Source organism: Eucalyptus grandis, chromosome 4 (assembly GCF_016545825.1).
Source record: "Eucalyptus grandis isolate ANBG69807.140 chromosome 4, ASM1654582v1, whole genome shotgun sequence".
Classification (NCBI taxonomy): domain Eukaryota; kingdom Viridiplantae; phylum Streptophyta; class Magnoliopsida; order Myrtales; family Myrtaceae; genus Eucalyptus; species Eucalyptus grandis.
In genome coordinates, this window is record NC_052615.1 from 5,552,011 (window position 1) to 5,564,294 (window position 12,284).

At 40.6% G+C, this 12,284-nt stretch overlaps 1 protein-coding gene across 1 annotated transcript; it reads right to left on the reverse strand.

Moving 5' to 3' along the window:
* Positions 1-7,732: 7,732 nt before the first annotated feature.
* LOC104442529 lies at positions 7,733-10,715 on the reverse strand. Its single transcript, XM_010055949.3, has 3 exons — positions 10,503-10,715; positions 9,670-9,735; positions 7,733-8,264 (listed from the first exon to the last, which is right to left on the reverse strand). The coding sequence occupies exons 1-3, from the start codon at positions 10,668-10,670 to the stop codon at positions 7,764-7,766; spliced, it is 735 nt and encodes a 244-aa protein (XP_010054251.2). The 5' UTR covers positions 10,671-10,715; the 3' UTR covers positions 7,733-7,763.
* Between the last annotated feature and the right edge of the window lie 1,569 nt (positions 10,716-12,284).

The following is a 12,284-nucleotide window of genomic DNA, read 5'->3' on the forward strand; positions in this document are numbered from 1 at the left end:
TATGATCTTCTTGGGACGGAGATCAAGGGGCAAGTACTTCTTTTTCTTGTAAACCTCCCTCAATGCAGCCTTTCGTTTATGGGAAATCATAGTCAAGATTTGTGCAATCGATAGCCTCACCACCTTTCTGCAACAATTGAAGATCAGAAACCCATTAAAAAAAAGCACTAATTTCCATATGTTCTATTGGAAAAACTGCCTGGCAAGGAATTATACCTATTAAGCTACCATAACTGCACTAATAAATCTCAATAAGTTACTTGCAAAAAGCCAGTTCTTTGCATTTTATCCACTCAAGATTCATCAACCAATCGAGCTTTTCCGAATTTCCAATGCCTTATAGAATATAACCATCCCATGCTTCTGGCCACCCATTACCAGACTGTACCCATCACCAAAACATTGATCATCCATCATATAATTAGCAACAAATACAGCATGCTCTGACTGACTTCCACAAACAAGAAATCCAATATGTGCTGAAAACCCAATTTAACTACCATAACCAAAGCTCATGGTCATCCCAAACCCAACATTATCATCTACCAAAAACATAAAAAAGCTCCAATGTAGACCATCAAAATCGCGAAAATCAAGTAAGAACAACAACGTACATCTTGGAGAGCTTGTTTTGGTCGCGTTCACAAAGTTAAAGGATTTCTAAAGAATTCCAAAAAATGCATCAAATAATCTATCATTAAGGATCTTAAATGAGAATGTCCATATTTTGAAGCATCAAGTTGCACCACTCAGTCTAAATAAAGTAGTAGTAGTAGACTTAACCGTACAATCTAGATCAGTACTTGGCTCACAATTCCTTCCCCGTTTATACCCAACTAATGTCACATTTTGTTCTGTTAAGATATGTAAGAATAGAACTTATAATCAATTTGCAAGCATAAAATATTGGAGTATGAATTCCAATATAACAATGATTCTTTTTACACTTAAAAAGTAGAAATCAGCCGGTGTTGTGGTCAAACAAAGAAACGTATCAAGAACCAATAAAAGTCCAATATTGCACAATTAACACTACAGCCCTGTTTGTAATTTGACAAAACAGAATTGGAAAGAATACAATTTTTCTCCTCCAACAATTCCCCTAAAAAACAGAAGACATAAGTCATTAAAAAGGTGATACTTTCTCGTTTGTTAAATTTCAATGACGGGATTGATCGTGGTAACGATCTTGCGGGCAAATTCGACCGGGCGTTCATTAGGAGAGAGAGGATGGACAAGAACATCGAGTTGTCCTACTGTTATTTGTATCAACTCTCAAGGTAATAAACTCGGAAGCCATCGTCAGGTGAACGAACATCAAAAGCAACAAAGGCACAAGATTCCAAATCCCACAACACAGAAAAGACCCGATTAATGGATAGGCGAAACTGCAGGAGAGCATCAAAAACATGCGAGCATCAAATCCAAACAAGCGAAATCGCAGGAGAGGCTCCAACGGTCGATCTGACCCATATAACCACACAACACACCGCATAACACAGAGGAAGGAAAATAGGCCAAACTAGTAGATTCAATCGCTAAAACAAACGATCGGAACAGATCAAGAGGATCGAGATAACAGGTAGATCACCATCTAGCGACGAAAAGGAAGAGAGAGGAGAGAGAAAGAGGCGGCGAGAGTGGAGGCGATGTTGCGAGCCACAGGGTGGATATTGGCGAGAGCGGATGTGCTGTGAGACGAAGAAGAAGCCGTCGCGTGATGGACTGCAGAACAAATGAAAGAGCGTCGAGAAAGGTAGGGTTTTGTTTTTTATTAGGTAAAATTGGACTTTAATAAAATTTTGTGGATAAAATAGGCAATCAGCAAAAATTCATTAATCTTGTACACTAGCATGCCGAAAATGTTGAAATGCCCAAAGCAGGTCCCCACTTGCCTTGGGCTTTTAGCATTTCAAAGGCAAGCATTTTGGGAAGGGAGGTTTTAAATGCTGAACCAAACACCAATTTTTTTTTTCCCAAGAGGCTTTGGGAGCCAAAAGCCCTTTGGAAAAGCCGAACCAAACGGGGCCTTTCTTTTATGTAGAATTTGTATGACAACCCTAAACAAAAGTTCATGCTATTGTCAATCATCATATGCTAGACCATTTTACCAATCTCTTTTTGGGTTATTGCCTGATTCTAACAATAGCAAATCCATGTTTGCCTCAAGAAGTTATCTACAACTATTAATATAAATCTAATACTTTTTCTTGAAGGAAATTGCTAGTGCCTCCTGTGACATCTCGAAATTTGGCCCATAATTTGAATATATAAAATGGTTGTTTCGTTGATGCGCTTATGGTTGATTTACTTGGAACTGATCATTCACGAGTTAACTAATCTATTAGGTGAGACCGTTAAGAGATATAAACGTGATAGATTAGAGAATTCGATCAGAAACTGACCGCTCGACCAATAATCGGTTAGGGTCAATAGGACATCGTTATAAATCGATTAGCGAACAGATATAAGTCGATTCAATGGAATTGCATAGTTGAATTACGGGTGGTTCCACACAATTCCAATATTCGTGTTGAATGACTATAACCCAATTTTTGATCGGTATTATATTTGGGACACGTAATTGAAATCTCGCGATTTTATGACAACCAAGGGCCGTCTATGATTTGGAGATGCACAAACGTAGATTGAAAATTATCGACTATGGGTCAAACGCGTTAAAATCCCTAAAAGCTACCAAATAGGTTAGGTTGTATTAAAGTCGCGTTCGGTTGATTTTAACCATGAAATTGAATTTGGTTTCGAGAATCAAATGTTCGAGTATGTCACGATTTATTTATTGGACGTCGTCTCATCTTTTAGCGAAATTTCACTAAGTCCGGAATTTTGCAGAAAAACGGTTTTGTACAAAAAGAAAATAAAAAGGAAATTCGGATGGGTTGAAAAATAGGGTTTTTCTACCTCTAAAATGGCTTAATTGGGGGAAATGAGAGCTAAATGGTGATTGGATGACTATAAGACTTTAGAGGCATGAAGACTATGAGGGCAAAGTGACGAGTGCTTAGATATTTTTGCTAAGCCTCTCATTGGCTATTCCCTTGACTTCCTTTCTTCTTTCTTTCTCCCTCTCTTTCCTCTCCCTTTCCCCCATTCATGCATTCTCTTCCCCTTGCTGCAGCCGACCACCTTCTTCATCCCAATTCTCCTTCACGTCTCTTTCCCACTATCTTCTTCTTCACTATGCTGCCAACCCTCACTCCTCTCCATTTCCCCTCCATTTTCCATCTTTGCTGCACCACACCCCAGCAGCCACCCACTGCCAGCAGCTTCCCACCCTCACACCTCCAGCCCACCGTCCCAACTCCAACAATCGGCTGTTCGTCACCAGCTCGCCAATAGCCGTGTCCATCCGAGCTGTAGTCCACCTAAGCCGAGCCAATCTCCCCTTGGCCAAGAGCTTGTAAGGCCGTAGAAGCCACCGTCGAGCCTTCGTGCAACCTGTGGTTGTCTCGAGTCCTTGACGTCGTCGCAAGCCCGCCGCCGTCATAATCCGGTGAGTTAATTCTCTAATCGTTGATTAGGTTGTTAATTACGCTTAAGGGTGGTTAGTTTAGCGCTAATAAGGGTAGTTTAGCTCGATCTAGTGGCTTTTCGGATTTTAGGAGCTAGATCTATGTAGGATTTAGCTTGCATGTATGCTGTGATGTGTGGGAAGTCTTGCATGTGAGTTTCTTGAAGGTGTGCTCAAAGGAGTTGAGTCCGAATTCTCTTCAATCTGTTTACTGGACACTTGCCTGTTACTATTTTTGTGGGTTAAAATGTGCTACGATTTTGAGGTTACTTCTTTCTTGAAAAATATTCTAAACATCTTCACTTATGACATATATTTTACTCAAGATTTTCTGGATATAAAAGAATAAGATTTCAGCTTCGTTGAATGCAAGGAAGAATTTCGTTTTGTGCTGGAACCAGTGATCTTTTGGTGTTTAAAAGATTTTTATCAATTCTTAGGGTTCGATTTTCAAAAGAGTTTCTTCACAAAAGTTTTTCATCATATCTTGAAGTTTAACATAGTCGAATTTTAGAGCAAATGGACGAGTTTTAGACCTTGAACCAAGCTGGTTTTTGAAAACATAATTTTTGGATATGGACATAGTTTTGATAATGATTTGAGCAATTTACTGCTCCTTTTCTAGAAAGATCTGGGTTAAGGTGTCTTCATAATTTTTTTTAAGTGTCCTTTATAACATATTTAAATTTGAGGATTTTATGAACTCGTTTGGTTATATTTCTGGAATTAATCTTGGAGACGTGCAAGTGGACTCGTTTTCTACCGGTGAGGGCCGGTTGTGGTTTTATGGTTGCTCTTGGTATCTTGCTTGCTGGAAAATGTATATTTTGTGATTCGGTTGATTTTTGGCATGTTGAGAACTTATGCGTGATATTACGAGATTGGTTGCCCTATGTTGGTTTTGATTTTTATGTCAAAAGATGGCTTTATAAGCCTTTTAATAGAAAAACAATAAGGTGTTGGGTTTGGATACCAAAACTTAAATGTTCAACAAAATAATGGGGGTTTTAAAGTAGAACTGTGCAAAGTTTGATGGGTTAATTTTGAGTACATGAGCGCGTACGAATTTATTTTCAATATTTTTAAAGAAAAAAATGGGGTGACTCTAAATTGTTTCCAAAATGGGTGGTTAGACAAAGAAATAGAAAATAAATATGGTGTCGGGTTTGGACGCCAAGTTTTATGTGCTCAATAAAATCGTGAGGTTTCAAATTAGATGCGTGCAAAGTTTGACAGGTTGATTTCAAATACGTGACCCCGTACGAATTTATTTCGGAAAGTTTTGAACAAAAAAAAAGAGTTGCCAAGTTGGTTTTTAAAAAGGGATTTTGGTGTTCTTGGCTGTATGATGGAAGAAAAAAGTTGACTTGATTGATGATGTGCCTGCATGGTTAGGTTAATTAAGTTGGTTCAGTTTAATGAATCACAATTTATTTAATTAATCGCGATTTATTTGATTAATCGTAATTAGCATAATTAATGACGAATTAGCCGTTTTGTAAAATTTTACGTTTGTTTTCTTGGATGAATTTATGCATGAATTTGGTGACTTATATATGCTATGAAGTGCCAATGATTGCTTGATGGTAGTTGTTGATTTTTAATACAAAACTTGGTTTGATGGGCATTTAAATAGAAAAAAATGCGAGGTGTCGAGTTTTGACACCAACTTTTATGTACTATATAAAACCGTGGAATTTTAAAATGGGAGCGTACTAAGTTTGACGGTTTGATTCCAAATATGTGACCACGCACGATTATTTTACTGGGATTTTTAATATGAAGAAAAAGTGGCTAAGTTCATTATTTGGAAATGAGGCATTTGAACACAAAGCATTATATTCTTAGCTAAGTATGTGCTTGTATGGTCACTAAGTGGATCTCGTCCTGATGTGTATGATTATGCGGGACGATGCTTGGTTTTTATCAGATGCTCGGAGGAGGTCTAGAAGCCGAGTTGCAGTTGAGATTGGACCGATGCTCCTTTATGGAATGCCATCTAGGTGGAAGTTCTAGACGTTGCCGTACTCGATGGGGCAGGATGATGCCCGGTTATGACGGATGACCGCCGACTTTTGAGTTAGCCGTGGTCGATGGGTTGTAATAATTGAAATACGCCTGAATGGTTGTGATGCTTTGCCCATGAACAGCTATAATCGGGACCCATGTGAATGTTTGGAGGATGAGAATTATGTGTTCCGGTTATTAATTACGCTTGTCATATTTATAATGGCATATGTGATGCATTAATATGTAGAGACGTGTTGAGGTGATGTGAGTTTTGTGTGGTGTCCGTTTAGGCTGCTTCCGATGCAAATTTGCGTCCTAATCGAGGTTTAGGTTGTTGACTTACTGAGATTTATCTCATCCCGTTGTGGTTAACCTTTTTCAGGGCCATAGAGTGGAGATCCGTTGAGTGCGGATGTGGTGGGATTGTAAAACACGATTAAGCACACGCGGAAGCGAATTAAATAAACCCCTAGTCAGCATACAAACATATGGATTGTAAAACATGACAAATGTCGTCGAAAACAACTTAGTTATTTATCCACTGTTATGCCTAGGAAGTTTAATATGTACAAGCCTCTCTACGGCCACTCTCTATCGACCCTCTCAAAAACCTTCAAGGATCAGGGTCAACCTAAATTTCACTAGTAACAGGGCTAGCCAAAAGGTGTCATGTTTTACATTCACTATGCTTGTTTGCTGATCGGGGGTTTATTTAATTCATTTTGCATGTGCTTAATGAAAGATAAAAAGAATGGGTTGGTGATGTGTCTTGGGACATCACATTTTTAGTCGACCGCCGAGAGATGCGCGTGCACTTAGGGTTCGGGGCGTGACCACGCTTTTCTTGGTCAAACTCTAAACATATTTCATTCTTCCATTCGCTTCCTAATATGCGTCCTCTCCCTCTAATATCTGTTATATCACGTGAGGAGCAAACAATAACAACTTATTCGATAGTGGATAAGCAAATATTGAGCGCTATAATATATGGATCTGTTGGGATATAATATGTGGAAATGACAGGATTTTGTAATTTACGTCAACACGAAATCATTAGAGAAATAAACGAGAAAAATAGAGACATTAGAAATTTACGTGATTCGGTTCAAGTATCGGTATCTACATTCACGGAGAGAGCCATCGGTAAATAATCTATTATAATCGGAATATCAAAATTTACAATTGCTCAAATACTCAAGTGTTTCTTACACCTAGATTTAATCTCAAATCTAAAGCTCTATCTTAGATATAAACTCACGGTACATAAATACCACGTGTTCAAGTCGTATGCCAAAAAGAAAAAGATCTTCAGCTTCCTCGTGCAGCTCCTCTCTCTTGGCGGCGTACGGCTTCTCGCGGATCGTTGTACGTAGGCTTCGGCGGCAACTTTCGGAAGGAAGGAGGAGAGAGACCTGCAAAATTTTTGTTTCTTCTTTTATACGTGTGCCCAGGGTCAAACTTTGACCTGGGCCCACCTACGCTTTGTTTTATACACATGCGGGGACTCCATCTTCACGGCAAAGAAGAAAGTCGTGTTTGGCCCCACCGTGGATAAAAACTTTCAGCAAGAATTCCGAGGAAGGAATTCATATGTGTGCCCATCCTTTTTTTTTTTCTTATTTATAAATCTTCAAAAATTCAGCGAATCACATTTTGCAAACGTTCAAATTCGAGACATAATTTAACATGATCTATGGATCTTTGGAAAGATTTGATTTCTATTTTTTGGTAATAAATTCATAATCGCTTGGCTTTGGGGTAAGTTTGAGATTTGATGTATATAAATGAGTTTAGGTTTGGGATTTGAACAAAGGAATTCGGAGGAACTCGGATTTCTAGGGTTGGGCTAACTGGGCCAACTGCTACAAACTCATCTTGCTTTCCTCTCTATCGTGTCTGGCCCCTCCCGTGCCATGCCTTTTTTCTCTCCTCATCTTTGAGTTCAGAGATCGATAGCTCATCGTGCCTCATCTGTCGTGCCGAGGAGGTCGACAGCCTCTTTTACATTTTCAGGTCAAAGACGAGAGAGAGAGGGGAGAGAGAGAGAGAGAGAACATTCTGAATAAGGATTTGACTTCTGTACCTTCTCAAAGAGGGTGAGTTGGACACGTCAATTGGCTCGAATTTCAATGCCTGCTAGAGTTCAAAATAGTAAAAGAGATTCAAAATTTCGTTACAAATATACTGCGATATACATTCACAACAAATGAACCACTCTTCATCAATTTTGGATGACCTGCCTCTCTTTGCTTTCTCCCTCATGCCCTAACATGGGATGAAGAGAGACACGGCGATAGTAACTCACTGAATTATCACTACTCACGTAAACGACCTTGAAGATGTCGTACTTGAGATCGAGAGAGAAGCGGTCGAGATACGGGAGCATCGCCTTCCGGTACTCCGAGTTCAAGATCCACGAGTAACATAACTGAAGCGATTTCCACACGTAGACGCACGCCACCTTCGGCCGGTTCTCTGATCTCATGCAAACCCCAGCGCTCACGCCCTCGATCTTCATGAACCGAGACTTGAATATCGCTAAGCATGCGTAGGCTAGGTCACCGATCTCGCCATTGGTGGACTCGGCTGCGTGGAACGATATGATGTCCCCCGTTGAGAATTTGGCGGCCAACGAGCCGTCTCGCGACTCGCCTGCGTAGGGTTCAACGAAGCTGTGCTCGAGTAGGATGGCCATGTTCGATACATCGGTCAACATCGATAGCTAAGAAAAAGAGGGGGAAAAGCTTTCAGTGAAAGGAAAAGGAATCCGAAGCGTTTCCTATCAAACGAGAAAAGAGAGACAATTCTTGCATTGACGTGAGAAGTTGGGTCCATATTCAAATTTGGAGAAAATATTCTTAAGACAAGAAGGCATGTCATCGCAAGCATGGACAAGCTATCATTAACCAACCGGGCTGTTTGGTTAAGCTTTCCCAAGGGAATTTGGGCTCCCAAAGCCCCTTGGGGAAAATATTTTGTGTTTGGCATGTGTTTTTGAATGTCCATTTGCCCAATGCCAGCATCCCCAATGCTGGGTTGGGGCTGCTTTGAGCATTCCCATTATGGATATACGATTCCAAGTTAATGTTCATCGTCTTCTTCACCGCCCATCTTCTTCACCGTTCATCTTCTTCTTCGCGGTGGACGATGCTTGGTCGCTAGAGGGCCAGATCTGGCCATTGGGCTTAGCCGAGGTGGCCTGAGGTCGGGCGACCTCAGGCATCACCTAGGTCGCGCGACCTAGGCGCCGCCGCCGAGGTTGAGTGACTCGGGCAAGCGAGGTCGCCCCGAGGTTGCGGGGCCTTAGGTGTTGACCTAGGTCACGTAGTCGAGGCAACGCGTGTGAGGTCGCGCGGCCGAGGTAGGCGGCCTCAGTGTGCGGGTCGTGTAGTCGGCGGCCGAGTCGCGCGGCCGGGCGAGTGTCGACCAACCCGGGCGACGCTTGCCCGAGGCCGCGTGACCTCGGGTGAGCTGCCTCCCCGCCATTGCCACCCCCACCGCTTCACCACCACCACCACCAACGCCAGCACCACTAGCCGCTCCCCAACGATCACGGAGCTCCATCTCCTCCATTTTCTTTTCTTTTCTTTTTTTCCTTTTTTTTTTTCACCTGAAAATTACTTTGCAAAATATACACTTCCAAACACATTTGCTTTCAGAGAATGCCCATTTACTCAAGAATACTTGGGGAAATGACTTTGCATTTTCCCAAAGTTGAACCAAACGGCCCAACATCGTCTGGGTTGGCGCAGTAATTAGGCACTTGGACCTTTTAACTCAGAAGCAAGAGGTCCGAAGTTCGACCCTCGCTGTTGTCAACTCCTCGGGGGTGACCCCAGGAATCACAGACCCATGCGACGCTATAACTATCTTGTGTGGACGGAACAGAGGGAGTGTTGCACTCCAACGGTTCCCCAGTTGGCGCCGGACACAGAAACAATTCTAAGAATCGAAGTAATAGCGAAGATAAGCGGTCGTTAGTAGAGCAACCATCAAGGACTGCACTTTGAGTTGTAACATAAGTGGCTCCGGCGAGACATCTTGGACCATGTTTGAAGTTCAAGACGTGATCTATTCATTAAGAATGGACAAAACTAGGAAGTGTTGAGTAATGAAGAAGAACTCACCAGGGTAGCATTCAGCGACTCTTTGTTGTCACTTGATTTCCTCGTCCATGCTCCGTACCATATGATCTGTGAAAGCACGCTACCATTATCAGTGAGAAAATTCATGACTCATAACGTGTTCGGGAGAAAACATGACTCATAACGTTTGTCATGAAAATGCGTTTCGGTCTAAAACTTGTAAAAGTGCATTTAAGTCCTAAAACTTGTCAAATTATTTCAAACGGGTCCTAAGATCAACGTCGTTAGCCTTTTCCGTTAAAAATGCTGACGTGGCATTTTAAATAATTTTTTTTTTTTTATTTTCCACGTTAATTTTTTAATTATTTTTCTAATTATTTTTTTAAAATTAGATTTAAAAACTAAAAAAATCAAATTTATTCATTTTATCTTATTTTCACCAAAAATTTAAAAAAGTTAAAAATTATTAAATTTTTTTAATTAAAAATAATTTTTTTAGTTAAAATATTTATAAAAAAACATATTTAAAAAGTTAAAATTATTTTTTAATTTATTTTTAAAAATTTTAAAAATAAATTTTTTAACTTTTCTTTTTAGTTTTTGTTGAAAATAAGATAAGAATAAATTTAATTTTTTAGTTTTTAAATCGTTTTAAAAAATGGGGAGAAAACATGAAGAAAAAAGAAAGTGAAAGGACTAAAATAAAGCAGACGATTCCCCAAAGTAAGAGAAGCGCAAAATTCTCTGACTCGTCGTGAAGTTTTATTACTTCAATCAATTTGTGCAACATTTCTAGGTTGAGGTTGAATTTTGGTGGGATCGAAGATGGTTTACGAGATGGACTTGGTCTGAAATGGGTTAAATCGAAAACGTACCATGTTGCCATGAATGCTCCTGAAAATGGAACTCTGGACGCAACCGAGAACCTTGGTGGACACAGAGAATCGCTTCAAAGCGTCGACGAGCTCGTCCGCGAAAGTCGGCCTGAACACGAAAAAGCTCGTGTCTAAGTTCCTCCAGCTGAAAGGCACAAAGCAAGACATCCTCCCTTTCGGCCTTTCACCACCCTTTTTCGTTCTCTCCCTCTCTTTCTCTTTCTCCTCCCCTCTTCCAATGAATCAAAAACAATAAAGAAATAGTAAACGGGAGAAGCCTGAATTTGAGAGCCGCCAAGGTCCTTTTTTTGGAATTTATTGAAGTGGGCCGCAGAAACTTTCTTGGTCGTGTTTGGCGTCTTCATGACTTTGAAGTTTGAAACATTGGGAGAGTCACGAGAAGTTAGAAGTCATAGGAAAAGAAAGTAGGAGGTGACGTGGTGCGATTTTGCTTCGTTCGAGTTCTAGATGATGGTGAAACAAAGGAGAGGGAAATTTCGATTTTAATGGCTTGGACTGAAGATGCCGTGGGCTTCTAGAAGGCCTTTGTTTTCTTTGTTAGACCGTGCGTACGTATGTTCGTATGTGCGTGCAAGCGTGCGCTCCAAGAAACCCTGTTTTAAATGATAATTATATCAAAGTTCTTTAAAGATTTAGCATACGTCAATATTCGAAAAGAACGAATAGCGGAATTATGTCGACTGTTATCACAAAAAAAGTCAGTATTGATGAGCAATCGTCGGATGAATAGATGATCCGTTGCGACAGCAGTGAGAAGAGACTTACGGCCGCCGTTGGGGACCAATCCGGCCAAGGGGACGGCAGTGGAGGCAGCGATGGGTGGCAGTGGCATGAATTTCGGCAATTGAAAACGCCGCGATTGGTGGTGGCGGGCGGCGGTGGACGGTGGACGAGGGCGAGGGATAGTGCCGGTGAACGACAATCGACCATCCTCAATTGGCGGTGGGCAAAGGCGGTAGCAAGCGGCTAGCACCAAACACGGCAACCAGAGGATGGTAGGGGAGTGGTGGTGAAGGAAGTGTATCTCGTAAAAAAAAAAAATTTCAAATGATTGCAGTGAAATAAATTTTGCCTTGTTTGAAAAGCCTTACTTTGAGATGCAGACATAATTCGATTGGGAATTGGTCACATTCAATTGAACACTTACCCTTGTAACTTTCTTGAAATATATTTATATATATTATTTTCATTTACCAGTGGATAATATAAACATATTATTAATCGTTAAGGTTTTGTTTGGTAACGTTTCTGTTTCTCATAATTTTTATTCTTTTATTTCCCGTAACAAAAAGAAAGAATATAAATCCATTTGATAACGTCAATTAATTTTTCTGTTATTTGGAATAGGAAAGTAGTCAAGGAATAGATTTAGAACATAAATAAGAAATAGAAAAAAGTAATTTTTTATTCATGAAAAAATTTCCAGAAATAAGTTATTTTCTAGTTTCTTTTTTTCTTTTCTTCTTCTTTGTTGGCCGTCACCCCCATTGCGACTTGTCCCTGGTCAATCGCCGCTACCCGCTAGCTGACCGACTATTGCTGCAGTTGTCGACTGTCAACAACTACCGACCATTGTTGGCTGTTGCTACCACCAACCATCGCTATCGCCACTACAGTGGCGGCAGTTGGTGGCGGCATGCGGTGGGTGGCTGTGTCGGTGGCGGTGGTGGGGGCCCGCGGCAACATTAAGGAAGAATAAGAAAAAAATTAAAAAAATACTACATTACAAAAATTTTTTGTGAATCGTATCAAACATATTCC

What these genes read in the sequence shown, in the direction of transcription:
- LOC104442529 (XM_010055949.3), bottom strand. Translation starts at nt 10,670, where the DNA reads ATGTCTTGCTTTGTGCCTTTCAGCTGGAGGAACTTAGACACGAGCTTT. An exon ending in GGAGCATTCATGGCAACATG is followed by an intron (nt 9,736 to 10,502) that starts GTACGTTTTCGA and finishes GTGCTTTCACAG; the next exon opens with ATCATATGGTACGGAGCATG. An exon ending in AGTCGCTGAATGCTACCCTG is followed by an intron (nt 8,265 to 9,669) that starts GTGAGTTCTTCT and finishes TCTTTTTCTTAG; the next exon opens with CTATCGATGTTGACCGATGT.